The 20928-nt window shown below is 39.0% G+C and overlaps 1 protein-coding gene across 11 annotated transcripts in view; it reads left to right on the forward strand.

The window, feature by feature from the left end:
* The window catches only part of GRIA4 (glutamate ionotropic receptor AMPA type subunit 4), a 230515-nt gene that overhangs the window by 79613 nt on the left and 129974 nt on the right, over positions 1-20928 (forward strand). For all 11 annotated transcript variants that reach the window (XR_014692676.1, XM_084518175.1, XM_084518172.1 and 8 more), the window contains exon 3: positions 1072-1311. Coding sequence is in view for 10 of the 11 variants with exons in the window: in XM_084518175.1 (XP_084374301.1) it covers positions 1072-1311 (240 nt within the window). In the remaining variant the exon portion in view is untranslated. The remainder of the gene's footprint in view (positions 1-1071; positions 1312-20928) is intronic.

Consider the following 20928-nt stretch of genomic DNA (forward strand, 5'->3'; position numbering starts at 1 on the left):
ATTTAAAAGGGCATGGGTTAGGTTTTCCTTGGTTCTGTGTATATGTAGGAACAAGTTGACAGGAGGGAGGGATGTGGAACAGGAGTGCATAGGAAATACATGCTTAGGAAAAGTTTATGATGACCTCTGAAATGACTTTTTCTTTCTTCATTTTCTGCGATTATGGGATAGGTACTGTTGTTAATTATCACACAGAGTTTCTAGTAAGTTGTTTTGTGCTTTCAAATAAAAGGGGTGCTGTTCACCGGGCCATTTATGAGTTGCTAGAAAAGCAGTATTTACTCAGAAAAATGCCCTCATGTCTGTTTTTATGTGCATAGATAAGTAAAGCCCTTATCTAATCTGCTGAAATCAATAGAAGTCTTTCTCTACATCTTAAATGAGCCCAAGAGCAAATCAAAACTCAGAATATATATTCAGGTCATTTGTTTTCTGGTTTTGAGGTTGATACAGAGTAGAAATAAAGGGTTTGGGGCAATAGCCTGGTCACAAGTACTTACTACATTTTCCTTCAGCTGTTCTCTTAAAAGTCAAGGAGATTATTCATGAAATAGGTTGTTATTCAGTGTCTGTAGTAGTCTTAATGCAGCACAAGGGCTCTGTGCTTAACTGGGAATGAAAGATCCATATTGCAAGAATTTAAAATGTCCAGATTTTACTCGTGAGGTCAATTGCTTATTTTGAAATGTGAACAATTTTCTGCTTGAAATAATGGAAATGATCAAACCCTATTAATGTACAGAGCTGTGGCTAAAACAGCATACATTGACTTTTTACTGGAATGCAAAAATGCATGTCATATAGTTTGTATTTCATCACAGAATTAAATATATATAGAGAGAGATAGGTAACGTAATGTTCTTTGAATAAGATTCAGAAGTGGCAAACTGTTATTTAGCTATTTACTGGTTTCCAGAATTAAACACATATAAATACTGAAGTTAACTATACAGGCAGAAATGGAAATATTCAATTTATAGAGTTGGGGATGTTGAAATGTGTAAGTATGTATTTACAGATTTTGTCACTAGGTGAACTCTGTTGTTTTTTTTTTTTGCTTTTTCCTTCCAGTTTGCTCCCAGTATTCTAGAGGAGTTTTTGCCATTTTTGGACTATATGATAAGAGATCAGTACATACCTTGACCTCATTCTGCAGCGCCTTGCACATCTCCCTCATCACACCGAGTTTTCCCACCGAAGGCGAGAGTCAGTTTGTGCTGCAGCTGCGGCCATCTCTGCGAGGAGCCCTCTTGAGCTTGCTGGATCACTATGAATGGAATCGCTTTGTCTTCCTGTATGACACAGATCGAGGTGAGTTGCAACCCAGCTTTATTATCTTTTTAGTTTGATTGTTTTTTTTGCAAAAACTGTACATTTTTATATGGTATTGAGACCCTGGTGAGTCAAATTTTAAAGAGCCTTTGAATTGAAATACCATTGACTGAATAACTCTGGCTGAAGGAAGAATTCCTTAGCCTGCAAATACTGGATATTGGATGCAAATAGTATGCAACTGACCAGCAGAATACTGCATTTTAGGTCATTAATGCTAAAACATTTTAATGAATGTTATTGAAACAAACAGTTCAAAAAGCAGTACAGATCAGTTCACGTTTCAACTCACTTCATAAGTGATAGCAGTACAAAGAAGTTGAGAGGACCAGCCATGTTTTTGCTGCACCTGCACTGGTATAAGCTGAGATGTGAGTGAGCTCATGCTTTTGGAGGTCAAGGCGGAGGCTCGCTGAATGTGAGGCCCTCAGGCTGCAGCAGAGAAGTGAAGGTAGGAGATGTATCTACATGGCAGCAGCAGGAGAGGATGATGCAGTAGCCATCTCTGTCCACTGCTCCTTTCATCTGGAATTACCTCTGCAATCAACTTTGTTTTTATAAAATTCATGGTGCATTACAAAAGGCCACATTCCCTGTTTACATCTTCCATTCCACATCCCAGAGCATCTCAAAACCTTTTAAGTGGTAGAAAGCTGCAAGTGCATCACTGTACCTCACCACTTACTGTAGGATTGTGAAGTAAAATCTCACATTCTCCACATTGTACATTCATTCTGTTGGCAAAGCACTTTGAGTATGGAAGAGTATTTAGCCAACACAGCTGAGCTTCTGTGAAAGAGGCAAGATTTTTATGTTGATGGCTTATTTTCAGGGAAAAAGTGAGTGGTGTAGCTGTAGTCAAATAATTATTTTACTACAGCTGTTTCAATATAGCTCCCCATGTGGACAGGCTATTCTAAATTGAAGTGGCTTTATTCCAGGGTAATTATTCTGCAGTAGAAATAGGGAATTTTACGGACCTAACTAAATCTGTTTAATTATTTGATTATGGCTGTAGAAGTCAATTTTCCTGTATATACAAACACTACACTTTAGTGAGAATTTTGCTTGATAAACTGCCTAAATACCTGAATTTAAATAAAAATGATTAATGTGCCAAAATGAAAGGGCTTGCATTGTTCCATAATTGTTGGTGTTTTGTTGTTGTTGTAGTTTGATTTAAAAAAAAAAAAAAAAAAAAATTTTTTTTAATGTTTGCTGGACCAACAAGGGAAGCTCTGAGAGGCCTTACAGAATACACTAGGTAACGTACTAGGACAAGTCCAGAGAAGGGCCACGAGGATGATCAAGGAGCTGGATGGAGCACCTCTACTGTGAAGACAAGGTGAGGGAGTTGGGGTTGTTCAGCCTGGAGAAGGGAAGGCTCCAGGGAGACCTTAGAGCAGCCTTCCAGTACCTAAAGGGGGCCTACAGGAAAGCTGGGGAGGTACTCTGTCAGGAAGTGATAAGACAAGGAGTAACAATTTTAAACTACAAGAGGGGAAATTTAGATTAGATATGAGGAAGAAATTCTTTATTAGGAGGGTGTTGAGGCACTGGCACAGGTTGTCCAGAGAAGTTGTGGATGCCCCATTCCTGGAGGTGTTCAAGGCAAGGCTGGATGGGTCTTTGGGCAACCTGGTCTGGTGGAAGCTGTCCCTGCCCATGGCAGGGGGGTTGGAATCTTTAGGGTCCCTTCCAACCAAAACCACTCTGTGATTCTGTGATTCTATAACTGAGAAAAAAAAAAAAAAAAAAAAAAAAAAACAGTGAATTTAAAAGTGTTCTTACTCAAAACAGTAATGAGGAGCAAGAAAACAAGCACGCTATTACAGATGTGATCCTACAGGTCCAACAATTTGTCAGGAGAAGAAGTGCACAACCTGCAGTCACCTTTCTCATCTAAATTCACATGCTTAATTAGATTGAGACATCATTCCTAAGCATGCAATATCACACCAAGGGCAGTTACAGAAAATCATTTATAACAGTGTGGTTAATAAATGGCACTGAACTCAGCAGCTCTGAACACACTGGTGTGTCTTTGATAGGCAGGATGCAAGGAGTGCTACACTGGATCATCTCTTAAAATCTGAATAGGTCTTGTGACTCTATTTAATGCAGGAGAAAATAAGATTTGATGTATCTTTAAGTAGTAGGATGACTGTAAAGATATATTCTTGATGAATAATTTTCACTACCATTCCACAACAGAAATTTTGAATGCAGGGCTCATATATGAAAAGAAAAAAAGAAAAAAAGAAAAAAGAAAAAAGGAAAAAAAAAAAAGAAGAAGAAGAAAGGGGAAAAAAAAAGTAAATATATCTTAATTCAGTGTAATAAGAATATATATATATATATATATATTGATGTTGAGTTACATAGGATCTCTTTCAGTGAGGCTGGAATGTAGTCATGTCTAGATTTTTGTTAAAGATACTTCCAGTCCATGCCAGACACTTCCCTGTCTCTCTGAGAAGCTCCATCCAACCAAACTGTAGGAACAGGAATCACTTAGCCTTTTGTTTTTGACACTGAGCCTGCAAATTGTTCTTTGCAGCTTAACCAGAAAACTATAAATAAATTCTTATGCAGGAAGGTAAACAATAAGTATAAATTCCAGCCAGACATAGTAGCTGTTTAGGAAGAGGGCAGCATTTAGGGGTGTTGTTCTCAGACCTTCTTTCCCAGCCTTTTCATCTGCCTCGCTTCTTGCTTCTCTTGCATGCAGCTCAGTTGCTGCTTGCTCTTAAGGGGTGAACATTTAATTTCAGGTATTAAGGTGGGTTCTCTGCTGTATCATTCTGTTCATCTCCGGACAGACACTCAACTCCCTGTAGAACCCCGGTCTTTTTGCTACCAGGGATGTCTATGTTAAGCATTTTAGTTCAGGTCAGGAATGCACTTCTGCTGCAGCTCTCCGAGTCATTCCCACGTTCCGCACCTGGGTTTATGCCGTGGAGTTGTCTTGGTGCTCACAAACTCCAGTGGGATGGTGGCTTCAGCCAGTATGTTAAATCTCCTTTTCTGACATTCTTTCAGTCTTGTCATCTGGAAAATCACTGTCCTGTGACAGAATGCAGATTGTAGGAAGAATGACAAGGCTACAAAATGAATTGTAACTAGCAGGGAACATTACAGCCTTTGCAAAAAACATCAGACCTGATGACAGAAAATGCAACTGGTTACTTAACAGGGAAGGTGAGCAAGTAAGGAGGAGGTTAAAACCTCAAAGGCCCTTTGGTTTCAATACATCGTCCTCTCTCCTACCCTCCTTCCATAAAAAGATTTAAATATGACCTGGTGCTTAATACAATGAATGTAAACAGCAATTACTATTAACAGCAAGGTGCCAGGTACACAGACAGAAAACGGAAAGAGCAGGCTGAAGAACACTCAAATGAATTACACAACACATAGCAAGGAAGGCCTAAAATGAAAGCCATGCCTTCCTGAGATACCCAGCAGAAAAGGGAAGTCCCATAGAGGTGAAGTGCTCAGTTGATGTCATCATAAAGGAAGATAAATGAAAGGACCAAATGGGCAGACCAGAAGAACATTTGGTTTGTGTATGTTCTTTCATTGTGATTGAGAGGTATTTCTTTTATAAAGAGGCAGACAATCAAGTGGGAATGTGCATCTGTAAATCACTGTGGTATTTTAGACGGGGCAGAGGTGTGCCTAGGATGGTGTTTTGCTAGTTGTTGACAATAATTTCTAGCACCAGAAAGCAAAAGTTGAAGCCTAAAGCCATAGAAGAAAGTTGGAGAAGTTTGTGTGAGGTGTGAGAAGCTGTTTAAGCTTGTGTTAGCTGTCCATGCTGTGTGCAGCCTTGCTGAGAGCTGGGATAGCAGTTGTTGGTAAAATTGCAGGTGTTACCCAGAGCTAAGGAAGCCCGGGGTGGAGACAGTCAAAGGGGCTGTGGGGCTATGGGGGACACCAGAGAGGGCTGCAGTCAGTGAGCTGGGAGGTGCTTTCACCAAAGTGAAGCAGCCATTTGAATCCAGCTCTGTTTCCCAGCAAGAGTTGTCAGTCCCTGACTGTGACTAAAGAGCAGTAGCAGGAGGGGGAGAGCCACCAGCTGGCCTAACAGTTGGCTCAGCAGAGGCAAGGACTGTAAAATAGTTAATAGTTCTCCTCTAGAAATTAGGCATTGCATGTGAGCTGTTTATGTACCGTGTTGTGTTGTTTTATTTTTTTTCTTTGTTCCTTTTAATTACATAGTGTTCATTAAACCAATTCAGTCATGTTTGCAGGTGAGAAAAATCAGCTCACTGCACAAGATAAATTTAATTTCCCTACATTTCTGGATAGTGTTTTTTTAGAAACTCCTTTAAAGTTCAAACCATTTTATTTTATGAAAATCTAAACCTGGCAGAAGAGTTACACAAGTGCTGATGGTCTGTTTAAGTTAATCCTATGCTACTTAGAGCAGCAAAATGCAAGCTTTTATCTTTTGAGCACTTGTGGAGGATTGGTGAGGTTTCAGATGTCTGGAGAAGGTAAAGAAAGGTATGGGGAATGTATAGCTCTCCCTCTTTACTTTGAGAGAGATTTTGGAATTGGTTATTAATAATCAATTTATCAGGCTAATCTAATTTTCTCCCTTGGTAGAGTAGCTGTCACAGCAGTAAGCAGTAGGCCTGGTGTAACTTTCTACCTCCTGTGATGCCTGAAACAGAAAGCAGAAAAGCAACTATAGCCTGGTGTCTGGAAAATTAAGAAACCATACCCTTAAATAGTTGTTAATGACACATGTTAAAACTAAGAGTAGCTCTCAGATGAGGTGTGAGGATTTGTCTTTGCTCTAGTCTAGTGAACGTCCAGAGTGAAGTTGAGAACAGCTTTTGTGGATGCTCAACCTCAGTGAGTTAAACAGAGTGATGCAAGATAAGTGATGCAAGCTAAATTGAAAGTGATCTTGCTAGATAGATCAAGGAGGTGAAGTATGATAAAGGCTGTGCAAAGGTTAAGCTTAGGAGGGAAGAACCAAAGGTACAAACACAAAGTGCAGAGTAACTAGCTTGGCACTAGTATCATAAGAAATATTTCAGGAGTGGTGGAGAGCCTTAAAAATAATGCAATTCAAGACTGTTCTACTGTTTCCAAGAAAGTAGATATTATATTGAGATGAAAAAAAATTGCATGTGGGAATGGAAGCTAGATGTTGCTCCCTCTCAGCTGGCTGAGATGTTGGGTTTCACACTTCAACAGCAAAGATAAAAAATATCTGCTAGCTGAGAAAGTGGAATGGAATCGAGTGAATAAGGCACACAGAGGATGTAATGCTGGCAGTACTGTGTCCCACCATTTTTCCTTGGTATTTGAAAACACTAGGTACTGTTCCTAGCTGCATCAAAGGCGTTTGGTATGAGCATGGAGCAAGGATCAGGCATCCATTGCTGGAATGGCACTCTTGTTACTGTTGACCACATATAGATCACAGAATCACACAGAATTTCTAGGTTGGAAGAGACCTCAAGATCATCGAGTCCAACCTCTGACCTAACGCTAGCAGTCCCCACTAAACCATATCCCTAAGCTCTACATCTAAACGTCTTTTGAAGACTTCCAGGGATGGTGACTCCACCACTTTCCTGGGCAGCCTGTTCCAATGCCTAACAACCCTTTCAGTAAAGAAGTTCTTCCTAACATCTAACCTAAAACTCACCTGGTGCAACTTAAGCCCATTCCCCCTCGTCCTGTCACCAGGCACATGGGAGAACAGACTAACCCCCACCTCGCTACAGCCTCCCTTGAGGTACCTATAGAGAGCGATAAAGTTGCCCCTGAGCCTCCTCTTCTCCAGGCTGAACAAGCCCAGCTCCCTCAGCCGCTCCTCGTAGGACTTGTTCTCCAGGCCCCTCACCAGCTTCATCGCCCTTCTCTGTACCCGCTCAAGCACCTCCATGTCCTTCTTGTAGCGAGGGGCCCAAAACTGAACACAGTACTCGAGGTGCGGCCTCACCAGAGCTGAGTACAGGGGGACGATCACCTCCCTAGCCCTGCTGGTCACACTGTTCCTGATACAAGCCAGGATGCTGTTGGCCTTCTTGGCCACCTGAGCACACTGCTGGCTCATATTCAGCCGACTATCCACCATCACTCCCAGGTCCTTCTCTGCCTGGCAGCTCTCCAACCATTCCTCTCCCAGCCTGTAGCTCTGCTTGGGGTTATTGCGCCCCAGGTGCAGGACCCGGCACTTGGCCTTGTTGAACTTCATGCAGTTGACCTCAGCCCATCGGTGCAGCCTATCCAGATCCTCCTGCAGAGCTTTCCTACCCTCAAGCAGATCGACACACGCACCTAACTTGGTGTCATTTGCGAACTTACTGAGGGTGCACTCAATGTCCTCGTCCAGATCATCGAGAACCATCATTAAAGAGGACCGGCCCCAGCACCGAGCCCTGGGGGACGCCACTAGTGACTGGCCTCCAACTGGACTTGACTCCATTTACCACGACTCTTTGGGCCCGGCTATCCAGCCAGTTTCTAACCCAATGAAGCGTGCGCCAGTCCAAGCCAAGAGCAGCCAGTTTCTTGAGGAGAATGCTGTGGGAGACAGTGTCAAAAGCCTTGCTGAAGTCAAGGTAGACCACATCCACAGCCTTTCCCTCGTCCACCCAGCGCGTCACTTTGTCAAAGAAGGAGATCAGGTTCGTCAAGCAGGACCTGCCTTTCATAAACCCATGCTGACTGGGCCTGATCGCCTGCTTGCCCTGCAAGTGCTGCGTGATGACTCTCAGGAGGATCTGCTCCATGAGCTTCCCTGGTACTATGAAAAAAAAATAATAAATTAAAAGCATGACCTGGGGGGGGGGGGAGAGGAATGGGGGAATAATAATATTAAAGAACTGAGATCATTCTCGGAGAGAAGGTCTGTTAAGGAGCAAAGACCAGTTCTTTTTTGTACACACTGAGATCTTTTTTAGACCCACTGAGATCAAGGAAAGAATTAGAATTATTTTGCAGGAAGGCAGATTTAGGGTGTTAATAGGAAAAGTGTTTCAGCAAGGTCAGATAAGCACTATAATAAACCGAGCAGATTGTGGGGATTCTTACCATTGGAGGTTTTAAGGAAGAGATTAGAAAATATCTGCAATGGTGATCTGCTTTACTACATCCTGCCTCAGATGATCTCTTCGGTCCCCTCAGGATTTATATTTATGTAATTTTCATGATTTCTCCAGGAAACTGGGAATGGTTTCTTCACAGTACTTGAAATTAAGTACTGTGAAAAATTAAGATAACTTAATTTTTTACTATGGAGCAACTTTCAATAATATATTATTGCTATTCAATTATATATATAGCCTTTGTAAAACATTTAGTATGTTCCATTATTCAAAAATCAGATCAAAAACATTCTAAGTGACTTAAGATAAAAACACTGTAAAATCAGGTCGAAGGACTATAATTATAATATGGCACTCAGTAAGTTGAATTATTGTTCGCTGAGCATTCAGAAACTGCAAGAATTGGCCCTACATCAAGCATTACTTGATATTTTTACTGTGCTTCTGAACAAATTTGTCAATGTCTTAATAATGAAAAAGAGAAATAATGTTATAGCAAGCTGGAAAGTTATTTTGATATTTAGCTCAATTGAAAGAGCTAGACTGCTGAAGCCAGTAACAATCTAGAAATACAACCTGCCTATTTATCTGCATAAAAATACTGAATAGAGATTCTTATTAGTGAAATAAGTTCAAAAGACCAATTGCTGCTAATAAACAACATCTTGAAGATGAACATGCAACACAGTACTGCCAAGAAAAAGTTTTTGACACTAAGTGCTGTTTAATTACTGATTGTGTTCTGCATAACATTGTTGAGCCTAGACCTATAGCATTCTTACCTTAAACTGCTAGAATGTCACAGGGTATTTCAGGTAAGCTTGAGAAACAACAATTACATAATGGTTCATAGGGAAGATTAAGATGGCAACCTGACTTTCTTCAGTTGCAGTGATCTGCTTGGTCTTGGGTCCTTTCTTTCATAATGTTCACCAGGAAGAGTTTGCAAGGTTTCCCACAACAGGTGTTTTTCATTCTGCTGACCTTTGACAAAATGTCCAAGAATAAAAGAGAAACAGAAGCTCATGACTGTGTCCACTACATGAAAACAAAAGTTTCTTATCTGCAGTGTGCAATTATTTACCAAACTTTTGTGAAACAAAGAGCAGAGCTACCACAGCATTGCAAAAATATTGAAATGATGTATTTTAGAAAACAAACAGCATTGGATAACTGGTCTCATTAATTTTGTTGCTGCTTGTATTTTATTGACCACTTGTATTTTATCAACATTTTATTGACTAACATCTATTCTGTAGGTTTAAAATTTTTGGTATTTTATGTCTTGACAGTTGCTGAGATTAAGATCATCAGTGTTCTCAGCATGTCAACTTTTTACATATTTCAGAGTAGTATCATCAAATCAGGTCTTATGGTCAAACTGGTTTGGAGATTTCAGTAGCCCTAATACATACCAGGGAATAGGTTTTCACTTATGCTGTAGGTGAACAGAAAAAGATGTGTTAAAGAAGCCATTCGTCATCATCAAAAACATTCTAGATGGGCAGTGGATCGTGTCATACATGTTAGGATCCAAGTACCACTGTGTTTGTTGCTTACCAAAGTCATGTTGTAATTTTGTGCAGGCTGATCTGAACTGATACATGGAATGTAGAGAAAAAGTTTATAAAATATCAGTGAATAAAGAACACTGCAGTAAGTTTTTCAGCCCCTTCATATGATCTGCCTCTGTCTATACTCAGTAATACCATGTTTCTAATGGAATAGACCAATGTACCTCATCCACTGATAACTGGTTTGTAAATATTTATTTTTGCCCGTGTTAGCTCATTCGTAATTATACCAGCAACATGCCAGCATCTGATAAAAACTTGAAAATATAGGTAGTAAGTGTACACATGAAACAGAGATGCATCAGCATCAGTAATGATACTATGATTTTCCGTCTTTCCTTTGTCTTACTACCAAGGAGAAGCAATAATAATAAAACAGCATTGAAATCTAGTAATGAGCTCAGAATTCACTACATATGAAAATCTTCCAATGGCTTCATTAAATAAAAGTACTCCTCTTGTTTTTGAACGCTCAGCAAAGGTGGAAATACAGAAAGATACAGAAATAAAAAACTGATCATTAGGTGTACAGATGAGTACCCTGACTTTCCTATTCCGTGTAAGATGTGGCTCAAACTTACCTGCATCAGCGTGCTTTGGTCATCTAGCTAAGCACTCAGAATATGCAGTATAACCTAATATGCAAACACCATAGAAATACATCAGTTAGGAAACATTAAATAAAGGACTGCCTGTTATCTTCCTCATAGAAAGAATTTGCTTTGTGTCTTGTGTCCACAGCCATATGGCTCTGGCTTCTGTATGCTTTCATATTCCAACATCCTAAAGTAAATAGCATTTCTATTTCCAATGGGTTGTCCTAATAATTTCAGAGCAATTGCATCTCCAGAACCTGGCACAAACAGTTAATTTGTTGTTACCTGCTTTTGTAACACCTTCATTTACACGGGAACATGTCATTTGCAGCTGTTTGTTACACACACATTCTGTATTTTACTTGAAAGCAGAACAAAGTAATTCTGAATATATGCTTCCACTTATTCTCTGAAAAGAAAAGTTAACTTCAGGTGCTCCTACGACTTATGAGTACTGTTGTGGCTCAGCACATTTCTGAGTACATGCTGTACCTGAATACATTAGTAGACATTGTTCTGAGGAGCATTTTTTTTCACTTCCTCCATATAGATAAGTCATAAATAAAAGCACTGCAAACCATATGTTGGGATCTGTATGCTGTAAAAATTAATTCTGTGATTATTTCGTACTATATAAGAGTGAGTAATTTATATACATACTAATAGGATTTATATTTACTTTTCCATAGATTAAATAAACTCCCTCCAGAGAACAATGCTTTAAGTAGAAATTAATGTTGTGATTTACTGATTATTTAGCTTTTTTGCTACTCTGCCTTTTGTTACCTAGATATATATCACTGATATCACCATTGTCAAAAATCTGCAGAAAAACTGTCTTTAGAACAGTTTTAGAACAGAAGGGACTGCAGCAACCTTACATCAGCATAGCCAAGAGCATCTTTTCTAAGTATGAGGCTGTCCTATGTTTCCACTACACATTGGTCAGTATTAGTAGTGTAGACAGTTGATAGATACAACAACCAGCAATGCAGACCTCTAAAGAAGACCTTGAAAAGACTCAGACGAGGAAGCCAGCCACACATCCAAATGCTTATGCTTTAGAAATTTACTTCAGTGTGGACATCTGAGTCCCGCAGCTGCTGTACATAGCCTTTTATATGGCCACAGGTGTTGGCTTCAGTGCTGGAGCAGAGTGGTAGCAAACAAAGGGGAGTATAGTCGATGCTGCCAGAGACTACACATAGTGCCAATTTAATACTGAATGTAAAACAAATACTCATGCCAATTTGTTTCTAAATGCATTTTTAGTTAGAAAAATTAGCTTTTTTTTTTTGAGAACATTATCTATGTGTGGATGAATGTTCCAAGTTTTAATACGGTGTAAAGCAGGCTTTTAAAATAAATAAATAAATAAATAAATAAATGAACAAAATATATACTTAAAAATAGCCCTACAGCATAGACTTACAAATACCAAAACATATATTGCTTTTTGCTGTTATTGTTTAAAAAAATAATTGTATTAGACCAATTCTTAATGATCTCTTTCTCCATGGCATATTTTGTGATACAGTTATCCCTTATGTAGTACAAGTGACTTCTAGGGCACTGCAGCAGGAAGCAAAGATAATTCAGCATTAGAGTATATTGTGAAGTAAATCTGTATGTTTATATCTGGACCTGGACATTCTTAATTCAGCTGATTGATCTGTTATTGTATCATCTATGCAGTCTGTAATTTTAAAATTACATTATCTGCTCTTGTGAAAAATGTATATTCCAATGCATTCAAATTTTCACCATTTTGAGATACATCTTGCTTGTAAAAAGGCATTTCCCTCATTAATTATAGCTGAATCCTATTTACATACATATTTTTGCAAATAATTTGTCTTTGCTCAATTCCAAAAGGAGAGGTGGAAGTGTAGAGATCCTTTTAAGATGATTGAATACTTATCACAGTACTACAGATGCTATTTCTGCTTCTGCACAGGGAATTTCCTGCACTAGTATTTACAGATAATAGCATTAACAGATGCTCCTGTTACCAAAACTACAGTGAATGTTTGAGGTGTTTAGCATTTTGCAATTGAAAAGAGAGATACCAAAGGGTCCTTCAGTTGTAAGGAATCAAAATCTTTCTTTGTACCACCGCCTTGGTGGGTTTTAATATTAATGCACACCTGGATGCTGCAGGAAGTTTTCCTGTGGGCAAAGGACATGTATTTTCTTCCAGTTTGACTTGGATTGCAAATGGCCAACAGAACATTTAAGGTAGTTTTGAAGATCTGGGCATAATAAACGACAAAAGTGCCAGGAAAGAGAAGTTGGGAATACAAAACTGTGGTTGCCAGTCTAGATCCCTGGAACAAATAGGCATTTTATGTTAATCTGTCTTTGATAAAAAGAAACTATCTGGGGAGTAAGGACCTGTATCCTAGATCTTCTGCCTCCTAATGGAGAGCCCTACTCAACATGGGACAGATGTTACTCTGGAAGTGTCTGTGTAGACACTTATTTCACAAAAGCTATTGGAGTTAATTTTTCTCTGTAGACAGTTCAGAGTAAGAAAACTAAATAGAAAGTAGCCTGTGTAGTTGCACTTTACAAAAACTGGACATGGAAAGATAATAGCAGCACTTTTGAGTGAGTTTATTCAAATAAGTTCCTCTAACAGAAATGTAGACATTTGTTATGAAATAATTTGATTTGTACTAATGAAATCAAGTGGAAAAGACAGTTTACTTTGTAAGTAAATTAGATAAAACAAAGGCTTAACGTATTTGTGTATTCACATATTTTCTTCACGTTAAAAACAAAATACCCTATTTAATGGGATAGGTAGTTTCAAATAGATCTGATTACTCAAAATACTCTTAACAAACTTTAGCTGTTGGAGTTACATGTGCCTACTTTGCCAAACTATAGAGTTTACATTTGGTAATATAAAGGAAATCATGAACCAGATCCTCAGACAAAATTACTATCCCAAGCACAGACCTATCAGTTACTGTTTGTGTGTTGATGTGGATGGCGTTTTATAAATTTGTACATGTACAAGTAAGTATGTGTGTGCTTATATATGCACAATAATAGTTATATTTCCTGGCTTTGTCTGGATGCAGAACAGCTACAATCATTTAAGTCTCAAAAAGCTTCTTGTCGTGGAAGCTCAGCTCATACTACTGAAAAGTCTTCTAGCAGTAATTTTAGGTTTTCCTTTCTTTTCTTTTATCTAATTTGTATTTTCATTTTCATTAAGCATTGCTTTGAAACAAAACTTCCTTTACACTGTTTAGCTGTATGTCTCAACATCCTCCAAGTTTTATTTCAATAACTATTTGGAACAGGAAATTCATCTATACCAGTTTTGTTCCATTACAAGTATTTTGAAGTTTACTTTTCAAAGAAATGATGTCTGGAGAAGAATCTCATAGCTAATTCTATAAAATAGTTGTTTTACTGGGAAAAGAACTCCCTTTCTCTGAAGTGTTTTTTCCAAAAAAGTTTTAGAAGATCAGTACAGTATTGTATATATCTTTTAGGTTGTGCCTTGCATGAGAATGGTTTCATACAAGTTGTGAGAAGATGAACTTTCTTTCTCCTTTGGACCAGAATTTCCAGTTTGGGGTCCTTAATCCCATGTCGCTGTCATGGGCTGTGTATAGTGCTGCAACAACTTTAACTTCATAAACTGCGCTTGATAGGGCCTCCCAAAACTCAGTTTATCTATTTTGTTCCTCACTTTTCTACTGATGCAGGAAGGTTTAATTACCTTCAACTTTGTTATCTCATGAATCACCTTAGTATCTGCTTCGTTGCTCTCTGTATTTTAAACTTTCACATATTTTCCCAGATTTATTTGCTTGATTTCTCATTTCTTTTTCTCTTTGATCACTTTGCATCGCGTTTCTTTTCTACATTTTCTTCTATTCCATTTCCCAGTAAGCCTGATTCATTTTCAGCACTGGTGCATTATTTGAGAGCCTTGGAGCATCCTATTGGCTTCTATTTCTGTTTCTACTGTTCACAGTTGTCACAGGCTAAGGTTTTTAGCTTGAAATATATATTTTTTTTAAGTATAACAGGAGACTTAAAATCAGTGTCTGTCTCTGCCTGCCATGGAGGAAAAAATGCAGCTCTGTTTCCAAGATGAACAAATGGTTATCAGTATATCTCGAAGGATTACCATTCCAATTTGAATGGAAAAAACCAAATGGACTTGTTTTTATTCTAAATCAGTTTAGAAAAAAGAATTAACTTAAGTTTTGATTTACTTTCATTATTGCTGCTAAAAATGTGGATGAAATTCACATGCATGTATCACCAAACAGCAAAAAGAGAGGTCCACCAACTGCATTATCGCTTGTATCCTCAAATGCACTTCCAGGCTACCAGACAAGAGTGGTAATAGGAAATGCATAGAGGTGCAGTATTTTGTCTGTGCTAAGAGCTGAATTCACAAGTAGTTTAAAAGACAAATTACATAATCTCTCCTCCCGCAAGTCAGGCACGTTGCAGTGGCCACCGCACAGCTGCTGGCCTGGGTGGCATCCAGGCAGACACAGTCACAATTGTCTCTTTTCATCTGGGTCATTCTGAATTCCTTCAACAGGAAATGGAACACAAGCAGAAAACTTTTAAAAACATCCCAGACATGAATCAACAAAAACCCGGAACATCTGCTCATCAAAGCTCATCAGAAAACAGTGTATTTTATTTACACTACTCTTCTGGATGTACTTAGAATGCCTAATGAGATTAGGGATCACTGGAAAATATTGCTGGTATGAAGCGTCCGTTTCACTTTCCAGATTACAGGGATAATCTACACAAAGTATCTGAAACAATAAATCACATCCACAGGCACTGTGATTTTATGTATTTATTTATTTTAGTGGAAAGTGATGCAGCTTTATTAAATCAACAGTTGGCACCAAATCCTAGCTGGCCAAAACCAGGTACAATATTTTAATCAATATTCCAATTCAAAATTTCTTTTGAAGATAAAATAGTGCTAGCAAATGAGAGTAGAAAGTGCAGATAAATGAGTGGATTCAGCAAAAACAGTGAGGAGCAGTTTCATTTATAAGGAAGTGTAGGGTCAGATACTCAGGTAGACAAGATCAGCATAACCTACTGACTGCATCCTGAACTACCAGGGAATCAGGCTACTGTATTTAAACTTTTATCACTACATAATTTTTCTGATCCATACTCAGTCCTCATTCAGGATTTATGAATCCTCATGTCCTTTTGAGAGGTCTTAATACTGGGGTGGGTCTAATTTCAGCTATTTGCTTACTTGTCCAGAATAAGAGCTCAGATACATACCCTTATTTTCAGTGATTTGTATTTTTGTAGAGTTACATGCTATTACACAGGGAAGAGTTTAGCTCAAAGGTGGGTACTGAGTTGTCTCAGCTATTTTAATTATTCTGGGGAGAGGTTCACCTCAGCTGTGGTGAGGAAATGTTGTCTTACAGTGACTGTGCTAGTTTGTGACCTTGTCTTTGTGGACTCCCTTATGCTTCTCTCAATGTATCAGAAGGAAAATAAATGATTCTTTTGCAAGAGTAAGATTGCTAGGGAGGGAAGGGGGTGTTTTCATTTTACTTGCCCACTGACTCTCATCTTTTTCAAGCATTGTAAACTGTGCCTATTACTTCAGCATAGCATTTCCTCAGAGGCTTTTCCATTTATGATCATAGCAAAGCATCTTTCTTAACGATGAGTGCTTTTAAAGGAAGACAGCATAGCACCCTGGTCACTCTTTAAAAGTCAACTTGGAAATTATGCAGTTTTCTCCAGAAGAAGCAACACCGTCATAGTGTTGGTTTGGAAAAAAAGGACAACAGCATTGATGAATGACTAGAGCAGCTGTAAGTCACATAAGGGGTAATTATTTTTTGCAAGTGTGGAAAGGAATTTTATTCTGTATGTCTGCTGTGTAGCTACAAAATATTGCTGTCAATGCCAAAAAGGATAAACACCTGCTAAAGGAACTGTGGAGAGGATTATCTCTCTTTCTTATGCATGCACTTATGAAATACGTACTACACATTGGACTGTCTCCAGCTTTTTCCTCGTTCTCTCAGCGTATTTCTAGCCATTGAATCAATTGTTCATCCTCTCTGCCTGACCTGTGAAAAATACATCTGCTATGCAAAGAGGCCAAATATCAACATATGACATGCTTCAGTTCCCCTGTGCCAACCTGCTAGGAGAGAACACTTGTTTGTTTTTTGACCGATCTGCTTGTGAGTTCTGCTGTGTGGTTTTGCTGATGAGGTGTGGGGCCTGTACACTCTCCTACTCCTTATCCCTCTTTGCCAGGCTGGAAAGAGCTACTTGCCGATTTCTTTCCACCTGTGCAGCTGTAGCTATGCTCTGCCAGCAATGCTAATGCTCCCTTGCCAGCTTTTAAACATTCTGCCAAGTAGAGAGAATTAATAACAAGATCTGAATCATCTCTAAAGTAACCCAAATGCCCCTGTGTCCTATTCCTTCAGTATTATGTCATTTCTCAGCTCCTGTCCAGGATAATAAAAAGGATTTCTCATACCCTCACAGCCGAAAAGTGTGTCAGGGCAGGCCATACCATTTGTTCAGGATACCCTTTTGCCTTTGTGGCTCTAAACATTAAAAAACCTTTAGGCCAGATTTTCCAGTCCATGTCGCACTGCTCAGCTGGTGCAAAGTGGATGGACCCCAGCCAAGGCTGGCGAGTGGCCACAGCCTTCCTCTCATGCCGGTGCAAGCAGCCAGGAAAGGGCAGAGTGGTTCGTGTCCTCGTGGCCCCTCCGCAGTGCAGCGAGCGGGGCAACCTGGGATGGGCTCAGCCCTGTGTGTGTGTGTGCCATCGGCACACCAACACATAGCTGACATCATTTCCTTTAAGGGCATCCACATTTTGAGTAGAGCTTTTGGTGTTTAAACTGGAAAGTGGAAGAGTTAGATCAATGGAAGGGTTTGCGTGGGATGAAGGTTAAACCAACGGGAAGAAAACATTAAAACTGAATCACAGGTGATAATGTCTGCAATATACATGCCTACTATGAATTTCAGCATCAGTTTCACATTGTGATGTGAACCTAACTCATTTGATGCTTTCTTTCATTTTGTTTCATCATTTTTGCTCCATTTCTAAGTGGAATCAAAGACCTTAAAGTACCAGAATGAACTGTCAAGAGCAAATACTAGAAGATGCTTTGGGATCGCCATGTCTCAGTACTGTATCTTCCAGACGTGCTGCCAAGTATTCCTTTTAGGTTTAAAAAAAAAAAAAAGAAAAAAAAAAAAAGAAAAAAAAAAAGAAAGAAAACATGCTTTCGTTTTGCTTTAATAAGAAAATATGGCATTTAGTCTCCAGAGACCTCTGCAAAGTGCTATGCAGAGCAGAGGCAAAGGAGTGGATCTTGCTCCACCAGTGTGGCTGTGGCCCCTGTTTCTCCTCCTAGAACTTTTCATTCCTGTTGCAGTTATAGGTGTCTTTGGCTCAGTGTCATGTTTTCCTCCCCTGGGGCTCTGGGGAACATCTACACAGCTGCAATCATAACCTGGTACACTCTCTGCTCCCTTTTTCTCCCCTCTCTACCACACATATTACTCACAAGCTTTACTTCCTATTCGGATGACATCCTTGCTTATCTCCAGCTGTACCCCTCTCTGTGGTGCATTTGGTTTTCCCCTGGGCCCAAAGGCTTTTAGAAAACAGTTCTCTTTCTTATTCTGCAGCCTACGTTTTCTGTCCAATGTTCAGAAAAAGGCACAACACTAACTGCCTGCAATGGCAGCCCTAAATACCAGTGTGGAGATACTGGGATGGCCTGTACTATTAATGCGTTGAAAGGCAAACCTGTTTATAGAGATGAAAACACACTCTAAAGCTTGACCACCTACCTCTTGGTGGCCATGCTTTGTGTTTTTCCTGCTCTGTGCTTGTGGATTACATATATCACACCAGGTAGCCTTTTTCCCCATCATTACCCACTGCTTTTATTGATAAGGAGTTACTCTATGGTGTCTGTGATGGCAATGGAGCGGTCAGTGGTAATGAATTCTCCCCAATGCTTCTTAGAGCCTCAGCCCAGCATGAGAGAAGGAAGACAAGTTTTTAGGTCAAGTATTACGTGCTGCCTCTCTCCTGGCATAAAGAGTCACCCAGCCTGATGAACCTCTTGGCCAAATCTTATCTTTTTCCAGTGATATTCCATCTGTTTCAATGCATCTGTTTGCATTTGAAAATGGTGTTATTATTTTTAATATGACAAATTAATAGGTCTGGAAGAGTCACCTGATAGTAGCCACTAAACTCCTTTTGTTTCTCTGCTCAGTTTGTACTAAAAAAGCAGTTTCTGAAGGCCTAGAAGTTATCTGGCTTGTAAAGAAAAATCCAGTCTCTGCCAGAGACTGGAGGTATAAAATTTGACCTACTTAGCAAAAAAATCCTATTAGATGGATTTACACATGGCTCCTCATGATCAGACTGTCCAATGAGAATAGGATCTGAAGCCTTTTTCTGTTTAATGCTGTCAGGTATTTTTTCCAGGTTACTTTTCCTTGCTTCATTCAGATTCTGATGCTAAAAACAATGCAAAATGCACTCTGATTCATATAGAACTTATAATTTTGAATGTCATCATATTAAACCACTAAATCTGTTACATTACATTTTGATAAATATCATTACTGTACACACACACACACACACAAAAAAAAAAAAAAAAAAAAAAAAAAAAAAAAAAAAAGCTTTAATCTTGATTTGCCATAACTAGTTACATGGTGTGGCAAGACAAGTCTTCTCAGAGGCTATTCTGAGCTCTGAAATAATCAGTTCTCACTCTAGTTTGCTGCGGTTAAGAACCATTTTTTCGTGACTTCATACTGCTGCATCTCACCCCATGCTGCAAAACCATGTGACTTTATTGCAATGCTAACAGTATTGAACGTTTTTTGCTTGAGTCTCTTGCTTCAAGAGCCAGGTGTTTTTGTGAAGCTCTCAGCACTCCTTTCTGTCCAAAGAAAAAACACACACACACACAAAAAAAAAATTCCTATTGGTTGTAGAAAAGAGCTTGTGACCCCAGTGACACTGCAGTGGCTAAGCAACTAGGGGACAAACCAAAAATCCAAGTATGTATTTTTAACTTTAAATCTTTTTGTATTAGTCTTGTAATTTTATTTCAAGCAATGATATTGAAAGGTTTTTTTTTTTTTGTTTAGCCAAAACAGTAGAAACAAATGAACAACAAAGTGAAGCAGGAGAAGATGAGATTGTTTTGTAAAGCTGCATTTGTTTTTGAGATACATATTGGAAATAGTTCTATATTACATCTATTGCAAAAGTTTTATGCACGTTGTCTTCTTTTTAAAATATAGATATATAATTATAATAAAGATCTTACCAAAATAATAATAATAATCCCTGCCAAAGATCTTGTAAGGCCACAATTCCTCATGGTTTGATTGATCAGGATGCTCCCCTGCTCCCTTGTTTTCTTTGACTTCTTCCTGTCTTTTAGATAATAATGTTCCTGCAAATGGGAGATATATTTGCCAGAATACCAGTACCTCCTTTCTGTCCCATATGGGAGCTGTCATCAGTCCCATAGCCTAGGCAGAAGGAAATGCAGGAAACAAATGCCCATGCTAACTAGTGCATTTGTTTGCTTCACTCCCAGCAGGAGTCATTCAGAGTCACCCTTTGGCAAAACTTGGGAAGATTTTTTCTACATAAAATGTGAGGTACAACATTTCTGGCCCCTAAGCAAACACCTTCTTCACCCTGCACTCTTAAGCACTAGGAGCAGACATTACTGTCTTGGGCATGTTGGGCTCTTTCTGGTTAAGAACAGTATTGGTACAGTTTGTATTGCAAAGCAGAATAGATTGCTTTCTAGGTAATAAGCTAAGGATTTCAGTTCAGCATTGTCTTTTCCTATGTTCTTTGTATTACAGCGTATGGGGAGTCTTACACATAGAAGATACATTCATAATACTAAAAATCTGTAGTAATAAATAGGTACTGACCATAGCAATAAATCTGTGCTTTTAAAAATTGTTGTGAATAACTCTGTAAGAGGGCTAGGTTCCCAGCTGTCATCAAAAACAACAGAAGAACCATTTATGCATTTATCCTCTGAAGACTGGTTCCCAAGGCTCCCTTCTGACATGACTATTGTGCCAGGAGCTTGTAGCTTTTGCAAACCTTAAGCTAGAGAATCCGTATTGAGGGACAATGGTTTCATAGACTTAAATACAGCCCAGGGACTCTCATTTACCATTAAAAAAACTGTGCATGCTGTGTGTGTGTGTGTATGTGTGTGCGCCTTAGAGTTTATTTTGCTGTGTATCTGCAACAAGAAATATTCCTAGAATTTCAAC

This window comes from Aythya ferina (assembly GCF_964211825.1).
Source record: "Aythya ferina genome assembly, chromosome: 1".
NCBI lineage: Eukaryota > Metazoa > Chordata > Aves > Anseriformes > Anatidae > Aythya > Aythya ferina.